Source organism: Borostomias antarcticus (assembly GCF_949987555.1).
Source record: "Borostomias antarcticus genome assembly, chromosome: 9".
In the NCBI taxonomy this organism is placed as follows: Eukaryota; Metazoa; Chordata; class Actinopteri; order Stomiiformes; family Stomiidae; genus Borostomias; species Borostomias antarcticus.
The window spans coordinates 26,460,659-26,471,411 of record NC_140242.1 but is presented as its reverse complement, the minus strand read 5'-3'; the positions used below and the strand labels follow the sequence as shown (position 1 = coordinate 26,471,411).

Sequence of the window (10,753 nt, the reverse complement as noted above, 5' to 3'; positions counted from 1 at the left end):
GTATTGTATTCCTCATTCAGAATGTAAAATGTATTTTATTTATGGAAAAAGCACATTTTCATGATAACAATGAATGTTTAAAAAGAGAATGAACTGTACTGTGTATAGATGAGTGTAATCCAATGATATGAAGGGACCCATTTTCCGTGAATGTGCAGGGGTTGAGAGACCTGAACGCTGCCGTGTGCGTTTTGCTGCTTATTCAGACAACAGTGTTGACGCTTCAAAATGCTAAAGGTGCCTTGTTCATTTATCCGTGCCTAAGAATGTACAGCTGGTTATGACTGAGACCTTCAACAACAGAACGTATGGAACCCATTTCACAAATACTATTCAAGCAATGAAGATACAAGTCAGTGGTAGTATTTTTCTCAAGTCAGTAGTCATCCTGTAAGGAGAAGCTATAATGCACTTTTTGGCTGAGTATACTGTATGCACCAGAAAAACCAACGCTTCAGCCCCGGGATAGTCACTCCAGGAATCATAATGACAGTTTAACCTTTATGCTTTTGTAAATCTGACAAGGCAATGTGAACCGTAACAAACACACAATCAAACAAACAAACAAACTAAATAAACAGTAATCCTATAATATGCTTTGATGTTTTTAGAAGCCAAATTATCGATGAATCCATCAAGATAAGGTTTCCTGCTGCACTACACCAGGTTCTAGTAGTAATCTCCGAACTGCACTGTATTATAATGCACCTGCAAATGAAACCAAAAGGCAACTATTGAAAGGTTGATGAGCCATTTGTTTGTTCAAACAAGTGGAGTAGCTCAAAATGATTTTTTTAAGTATTGAAGTGGTAAATTATATTAACTTGTACAAAATGATTTATTTTAAGAGGTACATTGTTGTTTTCTATGTACAGTATGTGTGCCATTCACTTTGTTCCCTTTCTGTAATCCGCTGATTAAAATTTTCTGCAGAGGAGCAACAAATAAATACTTGCTATTATTAAAACATACAATTTGTGTTCTATATTATTTGCCGAAATTATATTTAACAGATTTTTATACTTATCACATGTACTGTAAGTGCTATGTTCACCCCTGTCACATTAGGCATACTTTTATATAAATAGTGTCTGGCCTTATTGTAGAAAAATGACAATGTTTTGTAGGAAAATGACAGTGTTTTGTAGGAAAAATGACAGGGTTTTGACAGTGCTAACATCTGGGACATACCATGCTGCAAGCTACACCGTGAATGTGCCAAATGTCATTTTTTGGGGGCGGCGTTGATGTTTCGCAAATATCAAAAGAGGTGCAGCAAAGTTGTCAGCCGTGCAGGACCAGTAGACGTGCTGTTATTGAGACTGAAAATGCACATATTCACACTGTACTGTAAACCTAAGTACCAATACACTTTTTTCTGTATTTAAAAATGTACAAGGCATTGAATACATTTAATTCAAGTATGTATTTTTTTAATATAAAAAAAAACATGATATATGTATATATCACAACAATCCCCTTCAGGATAGATCTTAATGCGTTCACAGTCAAATGTCACAATAGCTTATACTGTACTAGAATCTTAAAAAAAGAAACACTGTCAAATTAAAATGTGGCTATAAAAGCCATTCACGCTCTAGAAAATATATAACACTTTTCTGTTATTTTACTAGCAGTGCTTCAATAGGTACTGGTTGGTATGCAAAATACACATGATAATACATTCACTTAGGAATGCATATTACTTAATGTAAAACGGTACAGTGTCACTTGCACAACATGATAGTTAAGTTTGTTGATACTTGGTGTTACATAATGAACTGAAACAGCTCTGTAGATACAGTATACAGACATAGGACATAGTCATAGTCCACAGTTGGTTGAGAAGCAAGTAGCATGATGTCACCATTACTTCAAAGTAAGAAAAATAATTTCAAGATAAAATAAAATAAAAATAAAAATACTAAAAATAATAATAAATACAAAAAGCATAAGGTTGTCTCTTTCAAGGTACATTTACAACAATACTGTGAATGTAAACAAATACGTAGATCCAAGGACTTGCCCTAATTGTTTTCAACTGTGCAAACATGAACATGAACATCCATACTAGTACTGGTGCAGTGCAACCCCCAAGATACAGTATTCTCTTATCAAATGAAAACATTAATGGAAATAACCTATAACATACACACTTGGTCAGGTTTGCAGATGTAAGATACCGTTGTTATGTTGCAGCAATATTTTCATATCACAATATAGGCGAGACCTTGTCCTACTGTCTATAAGTACCCACATCTCCAAAACCAGCAGATGAAACCTTGCTATGAAATGAGCGAGGATTACCATGATAAATAGCATCAAATATTTCTTTCAAATGCGTACTTTACAGTGTAAATGTCCATCAAAATAACTCGAAGAAGTCTATATATTATTTGGACTTCTGCACTACTAATGACTGGTAACGACATCATGGTATTGTTTGTTTTAATGAGAACATGCGCTTTAAAAGCCTCATGCACCCATCACCAGCAACGTGGTGGACTCACTATAAGTATATGAGTAGGAAAAGATGGACCTAAGCTGGCTCATTAATAGACTCACTAAGGTTGGCTTGAAAGCCTTTCAATGTTACAATTCCGAGTCATTCTGCTCGAAAGACTATGGCCGCGTTTCCCGAAACCTTCTTAGCGCTAAGAAGCTCTTTGAGTCTTCTTAAGGCTCCCGAAACAAGCAAACGGGAGCCTTAAGAAGACTCAAAGAGCTTCTTAGCGCTAAGAAGGTTTCTGGAAACCCGGCCAATGTGTGTGTGTGTGTGTGTGTGTATGTGGAGGGGGGGCTTCTGAAGAGGACGCAAGTTCATTCCTCGGGCGCCGCTAACACCGGAGGTGCTTCTTGCTGGTCATGTCGTTCCAGATGCGGTGCATCTCCTCCGGGGAGATCTGGTGCACGGTGATCACTCGGCGGTAGCGGCACAGGCTGTACGCCATCTTCCAGTGGTTGAAGCCGCTGTTCTGGTAGGGATGGACGCCCAGCTTCCGCAGGCACAGCCCCACGTACACGTCCTCCAGGTGGAGCAGCCTGGTGTGCAGCGAGGTCTTGTAGATGAGCTCGGCCACATCCGCCGAGAACACGTACCCGGTGCCCGAGCAGAAGGGCGGGTACTTGCTGTCCGGGTACAGGTCCCTGGGCATGTACCACTTGCTACGTATGTCTCTGATGGGGCCGCCGTTGATGACGTAACCGGTGAAGTAACGCCTGCGTGGCTTGGTGGCGGGCTTCAGCAGCTTGAAGATCAGGTTGTCCATGTTGACGAAGATGTCGCTGTCCGTCTTCATGACGTACTGGGCCTTGGAGCAGAAGGTGGCCACCCAGCGCATGCCCATCAGGGTCTTCAGGGTCAGGTTGTGGTAGGAGTCAACAAAGTCTTCCACCACGATATCGTGGAAGATCTGGCTCTCCTGCTCCACCATCTGGTTGAGGACGCCGTCGGCGTTCTGGCCCAGCAGGAAGAGAGTGACGATTCGGACGTCGCCGAACGTGCTCTCGTCGCCCCACGTCTCCCGGATGGCCTGGCGGGCGTCAAACTCCTTGTGGGTCGTGCTGATCAGGATGACCAGGAAAGGCGCGTCGGCCTCGCACTTCTTGGGCTCGTTGATGACGAAGTCGAAGGGGTGCGGGTTGAGGGGCCGCGTGCGGATGTTGCTGAAGGTGGCGTTCTTCGGGGGCTTCGCCGTCTTCCGTATCGGCACAGACACCTGCCCGACGTAGGACGACGTGGGCCGGGAGATGCTCAGGTACCAGAGAGCGCTCGCCCAGCAAACGACCGTCAGCACGTACAAGCATGAGACTTTTGAAGGCATTATGCTGCATTTAGTAGGTGTATTTTAATAATGCACTGAATTTCAAAATGCCTTCTATCCATTAGCAGTGTTTCTTACAGCGAGGCAGCATTATGCTCCTCCAGTTCTTTGACATTAATTGTCAGTTATTGATTTTGCTTCAGTGACAAGCGACGGCGGTCGGCTGTTTGAAACCGTGCAGGTCCCCAGTTCTCCTTCTTCTTGACACGCCTGCTCCTCCATTTACATCTGCAAAATGAGAAAAGGTCACGCATTAACACAGAAACAAGATAAACACTGCCAAATATCAGTAAAATACTGTAAAATACTGAGTTACTCTTACTGTTACTCTTTTTGGACAATTAAGAGTACATAATTCTTAGCAAGAACAAATGAAGTGAATTTTTCTTGGCGAACAACAGGATGCTTGGCACAAGCCTCCGGTAGTAAACAATCTTCCAGGGCTTTATGAACCACGGAGGAAGTAAAAACGTATACGACTCCATCACTCATATTTCTATCTTATTAAAACAATGGAATTTACCCATTCAATAAGGCCTCAGAGCATGCTTAACACCAGAGGAAGAGCAATGCATATTTTGAAATTCTACTGTATCTACAGCAGGTTATATTCAAGTAGTGGTGAAGACAATTATATGCCTGTGGATCTTGAACTACATACTGTACAAAGAAGTGAGCTAAACTGAATTGGTTGACCTCACCATGCTATTTTTATCTCTGTCACCAACAAAAGCCATTTTTAAATCTTCATTATTCAAGCTACAGTAGCAGACATATCTTATAAATGATTTGGCCCCTCAACATTTTTCCAGTGAAAAGAATAGAAGACAGATCTAAACAAATCTCTTAGGATGTATCGCTGCCATTACTACTGCTGTTCAGAGGCGATTGTGACGAGAGGGGTCTGATTAATTCTCGCAGTCAATCTTTGCCTGGGAAATTCAGCCTTCCTCCATTCTGCTCTGGCATGTGATAAGGGACCGCGCCAGTACTGTATTTATGAGAGCTTTACAAACAAGACATCTCCTGATATACCGTATGTACATTTCTGTTATTATGACTACACAGCCACAACACACACAGCTGTTAAGGCGTCCTTAGCATCAAGATGATTACAGTAAATCATTAGACAGCAGATCCATAGCTGGAACGAGCTGCTATTGCGAATCAGAGCCGTAGGCGACGGTATGTTTGAAAACATACTGTACAGTATAACTGCCCGGGAACACTTTCAACAGAATGACGTGATCTATACCGAAAATGAGACCAGCCTGGACTAATGTCACCATTACATCGAGGGGCCCGGGGTAAATATCCAGCGTGTCCTGTTGTGTCCCCGGCCCCGGAGAGCTGTACGTTCGGCCATGCTCTCAGTGACAGAGTGCTATGGGCGGTGAGCAGGATGGGACATCACCCGGTGATGGGATTCTCCTCCGGTAATGGAAATAGGCTTTGTGGAGAAATAATTCACCGGTATCATGGTGCTATTACCAAGCCCACTGAAATTGCACACCTCCACTTTTCGATATTTCTGCGCCATCCCAGGGCACAAAGCGAAGACGCTGGTGGTAGTGAACAGTGTCTCTTTATTACAGCGCTGTTGGAGGAAGCTTTTTTGCTGGACATGAGGGGGTTTTGTCTACCACAGGCTCAACCCTGAATTACCACTGAATCACTCCTGTAATCCTTCCCATTCCCACATCGCCAAGAAAGTCACATTGCGACAGCAATGCCGGACACTCTTCACTGAACGGCCAATCGAAACTCATACTCCTTTTTTTAAGAATCTCCTTTGTAAGATGAAGGGACTGCTAAAGGGCTGCCCTAGTTCAGCTTATCACACACACACACACACACACACACGCGTACGTACGCACACACACACACACGCACACACACGCACACACACGCACACACACACACACGCGTACGTACGCACACACACACACACGCACACACACGCACACACACACACACACACACACACACACATGGTAGGATCCTCACACCCAGACTTAAGATTTAAACTTAGATTAAATGGATGAAATCTCAGAGACCAGAATCAGGAGGCCCATGTTGTTTGGTCCTGATGTTAGCAGTCCTCAAAAGGCACAAGAGGGCAAAATACTTTTTTCCCTTTTTATTTTATACATATTAATATATTAAGTATTATATATATGAGTGATTTCAGGTGTACCAACATTCACAGATGCATATCTTCATGCATGGCACATCATTTGAAAGCTTACAATTTACACTTTAATAATCTGTAAAGAAAAAAGAAAATAAATAAATAAATAAATAAATAAATAAATAAAAATACAAAATAACTAAAGAAAAAAAAAGACCTTGCCCTACTTTAGGACCAGACCACTAGTGGCTGTCACATACAGCATACAGTAGCCCTAGATGTAGCCCAATACCACATGAAGCCCTGTATTTCTAGATCAAACTGCTACTAAACCATTTGACTGGAGTAAATCATACGTACTGTACAAATGTGCTGCCCGGCATACAATAGTTCCATTATTCCCCACTCTGGCTGGCATTACTGCATGAGATGTAGCCCTACCTATTGTCTCTATATGATCCTATACATCACCCTGTCGTTACAGGACCCCCCCCCCCCCCCCGGCCCCCTCTCCTCTCTGCCTCCTGACTGTGAGAAATGTACTCCATCTCTCCAAGACTGTTTTCTATCTCCCGGACTGTTTTCTACCGTATATTTATCTTTTGTCTGCGATTTTCATGAGAAACCTCCTAGCAGCAAATCATCAGTCTCAAACACTGGCTGTGTCGTGGTGTTATCTTTCAGTGGAGGAACTCTCAATTTCATCCTGCACACAGCGCCAGTCTCAGCTTGTTTGCTGTGCTTATAATCCCTGTCCATTCCTCTACTGGATGGAGCTGCAGTCAAACATGTGGAAAATGATGGACGATCGTTCCCTGTTTAAACATTCCACTCATTGTAAAAAATAAAATGTTATTTCACTAAGCTGTGGAGTGCAACATGTTTTTCAGCAGTGGAAAACAATGGTCCTCATTCCTGAACATTTTCTTAAGTCTTCTTAAATGTCTTCTTAAGAACTTCGTATGACCAACCCTAAGAAAGATCCCCGCCGGATTCATGAATGGGTGGAAATGTGTTCCTGCCGGCTTTAAAATCGTCAACATCTACAAGCCTCACGAATGAATTCACACCGGAGGAGTTTGCAGCTGCCCTCCAGCAGGTAAAGCCAGGGAAAGCTCTGATTCTATCTGCCTGGACCTTATACTCCATGCCGTGGCTCTCTTGAAGTCCTACAGTAGTGTGATGTGATCATTTATATAAAACAAGAGACACACTTATGCCTGCAGAGGAAAGTGAATAAGGGCATGCACTTAACACAAACAGAGACACACAAGCACAGTCACACACACACACACACACACACACACACACACACACACACACACACACACACACACACACACACACTCCTACACACACGTCCGAATTGAGAATGCCTATCTGTCACTACAATCCATGCCTCTCCTGACTTAAGCAGAAATGTTATTCAGGGGGACTTGGGCAAGGGCAGTCTTTATCACATGAGAGCACATTTAGTTAGCAATTTTGCATTATGTAAGCCCCAACATGTTACAAATCTTGCACTAAATTTGTCCTCAAATCAATTGTCTGTGACAGAAAATGTCTGTGTTTTTCTCAGTTTCTTGGAACAGCAAATGTACATGTATTGTTCTCTTAATGAGTTAATAATGCTTTGGACATAGTGTATACTTGATGGACATACTGTAGTGTATACTTGATGCCCAGTTAGGATGCTGCTGCACCTGATTCAATGAGAGAAATATGGCAAATGAATGTTATTAAAGGAGTAGTAAAGGGGAAATCATGCTTCCACTGTAGTCATGACAACTGTCATCCTGGCTATAGCATGGTCTCCATTTTGACAGAGGAAAGTATTTCACAATATCATCAGTCAGGTTAAAGTGTTCTGAACACAAACAACACTCATTACCGATGTTGAAATACAAAAATAAAAAAATAATCAAATTCAACATGCGTCAGAGACAGGAACTTTTTGTTGCCATGGGAGCAGGCTGAAGTCAGACTAGAAAAAAGGGGTGAGCATAGAGTATATCTAAGAGAGTGAGAGAAAGAGAGAGAGGTAGAGAGAGCGAAAGAGAGAGAGATAAATAGAGAGAGAGAGAAAGAGACACGCATTTAGGCCAGGAGGTCTCTAATAGACTGCATTTAACAATTAAACATGTGTAATGTACAACATGTAATTATGTGTCGCAGAGGCGCTGCACTTTGCTCACCACACTTCCCTATTTGAAGGTAAGTGGACATAAAATGTTGCGCTCATACAGTACATTCATACTGTAGCTAGAGTAAGCCATCGACTCTCAATAAGCTTGGCATCGTTTGGTGACAGGAAGTGTGTTTGCTGCGTGTGGGTGGATGGATATGTGCTTGTGTGGCTGATCTGAGTGTTTGGACTGTTTAGAAGGCTAAGGCGTGGAGCCGAGCCTGCAGGTGTGGAACCAGACCCCTTCTGGGTAATTTACTCCCATCCATCTCCATAATACTGGACGTCACGCAGAGAGCCGATCATAGTGTCTGCTACACTAGGTGACCATGCCAGGCCCGGCGATTGACGGATAGGCGGAAACACTGCTGACATCTGTGTCTCTCTCCTGTTTAGAAACACACACACACCCACACACACACCTTCCTGCTGGGGTTTTGAATCGCTGAAGTGAACTTTTAGGTCACCCAGAAAGTTGTTTCAAAGACAAATTTATAAACGAGCAATGTAATTTCGACATGAAACTCATTGGACACAATGAGGAATGTAACCAAACGATGAAATTGCATAATTAGTCAGAGAGGCTACAGGAGGAGACCAAATTCATCATGATTTATTGTATAGCAAGGGGCAAACGTATATCACGAGCACAATACAAAGACAACCATTCATCAAAATGTGACATCCGACTCCGTTCTCCAAGCCTGCAGGTTGAGGGTTGAGAGGACTGTTACACTCTCTCTGTACAAAACCAGAAATTATTTACTTGATTTATAGCTTCAATGTGATAGACAGATTAAATTAACTGATTAAATTAACTGTTAAAATCCCTTTTTTCAGTTGTCAGTAACAGTTTTTCTTCCTCTGAGAGAGAGTATTATAGGCTTATGGTCGGAGTACTCCTCGGCTGCGGCCCCCCTTTCCTCTGGGGTCCCCCAAGGCTCCATTTTGGGTCCTATCCTTTTTTCATTGTACAGTATACTGTATACTGCCCCTGGGGTTCATTTTAAGAAACACAATATTCCCTTTCATTGTTTTGCCTTTGTTAAACGTATTAGAGGATATTAAAACTTGGATGGATTTAAACTTTCTCAATCTCAATGAAAGCAAGACTGAGATCATGTTTGGACAACCTGACCTATTGAATGACCCTGATGGTAATCCTGGCCCTTTAGCTTCCTACAATCGATCTTTTGTAAAGAATCTTGGTGTAATTTTGCACAGCTCCTTTAAATTTAATAAAAAGATCAGTTATGTTGTCAAAACTTTTTTTTTTCAGTTAAGGCCTATCTCTCACCCACAGACTTCGAGAGTTATTCATGCTTTTATTAAATCTTGATTAGACTACTTTAATTATTTTTTTGTGAAGAAGTCTATTTATTTGTCAATCAGCACACTCCAACACACATTCAATGGGCAACACATGGGAACACACACACACACACACACACACACACACACACGCGCTAAATGCGCCGATGAAATGTTTCTCTGCGCTTAGCCCATCCCTTTTGGCCTCATCCCTTTTGGCCTTGGCCTACTGTTGGGAGTAGACAGTAGGCAGAACATGCAAACTCTGCACAGAAAGGCCCGGGAGAGGCCCCACCTGGGTAGCTGACAACCCTCTACAGCATCTCTACAACATCTCCAGTGGGAATCGAACCCAGGACCTACTTGTTGTGAGGCAACAGTGCTATGCACTGTGCCACTGTGCTGCTATGCGGGTGTAGAACATTCGTTTCTCCGTTGTCTGCAGCTACTACAGAATGCTGCCGCTCGTATTTTAACTGGTAAAAGAAAGCGTTGATCACATAACACCAGTATTAGCCTCTCTCCACTGCTTTCCTGTCAGCTTCAGAATTGATTTAAAGATTTTGTTGCTTGTTGTAAAGACTTTAAACGTGCCGGTGCTACCCTATCTAGCAGAACTCTTGCACCATCACACTCCAGCTAGAGCACTGATGTTGACCAACCAGATGCAACTGGATGTTCCAAGATCCAGTCTCAAAATAGCACTAACATTCCTGAGGCCACATGGGCCCAAAATATTCTTCACACAGTGAAACAAAGAGAATGAACATCCTCTCGCATTTTCATCATTAATAAAGTTCAATTACTTTCTCCCAACTATGTGATGCAACCACCATGAGAATATGCCCTGGGAATAAAGTATGGGTATTGATGTATTGTATTTGTAACCAAGTGTTATTGTGTTTGTGCTTTAATGTGCAGATTCTATGCTGCTAAGTCACGTGGTATCAATCTGAAGCTAAAATCATGATTCAGTTGATTATGCATGTTGGGGAAATATAATTTGTTGAAACCATAACAGGGATATTTGATGATTCCAGACTCTTAAGAGAATCTTGACTCCCCTTTTATGACCCCTCTGTGAGTGACCAGTTGGTGCTGTCTATGCAAACAGGACACACCTCAGTCTCCTGCCCTTTTTAAGTGGGAGGCAGGACAGATTTCCTCTCTCTCAAGTCTCTCTCAAGTTTCTCTCTCAAGTTCAGTGTTCTCCTTGGAACACGTCACCCACAATCCAAGTTTGTGCCTGATTGATGAAAATCAATCTGTATTGCTGAACAGCGGCATCCCAGCTAAGATCTC

General features: G+C 42.4%; 1 protein-coding gene across 1 annotated transcript; it reads right to left on the bottom strand.

The window, feature by feature from the left end:
• Positions 1-2,837: 2,837 nt before the first annotated feature.
• b3galt1b (UDP-Gal:betaGlcNAc beta 1,3-galactosyltransferase, polypeptide 1b) lies at positions 2,838-3,830 on the bottom strand (the record flags this gene model as incomplete). Its single annotated transcript, XM_084443038.1, has 1 exon — positions 2,838-3,830. Exon 1 carries the CDS (start codon positions 3,822-3,824, stop codon positions 2,838-2,840), a length of 987 nt encoding a protein of 328 aa, XP_084299164.1. The 5' UTR covers positions 3,825-3,830.
• Between the last annotated feature and the right edge of the window lie 6,923 nt (positions 3,831-10,753).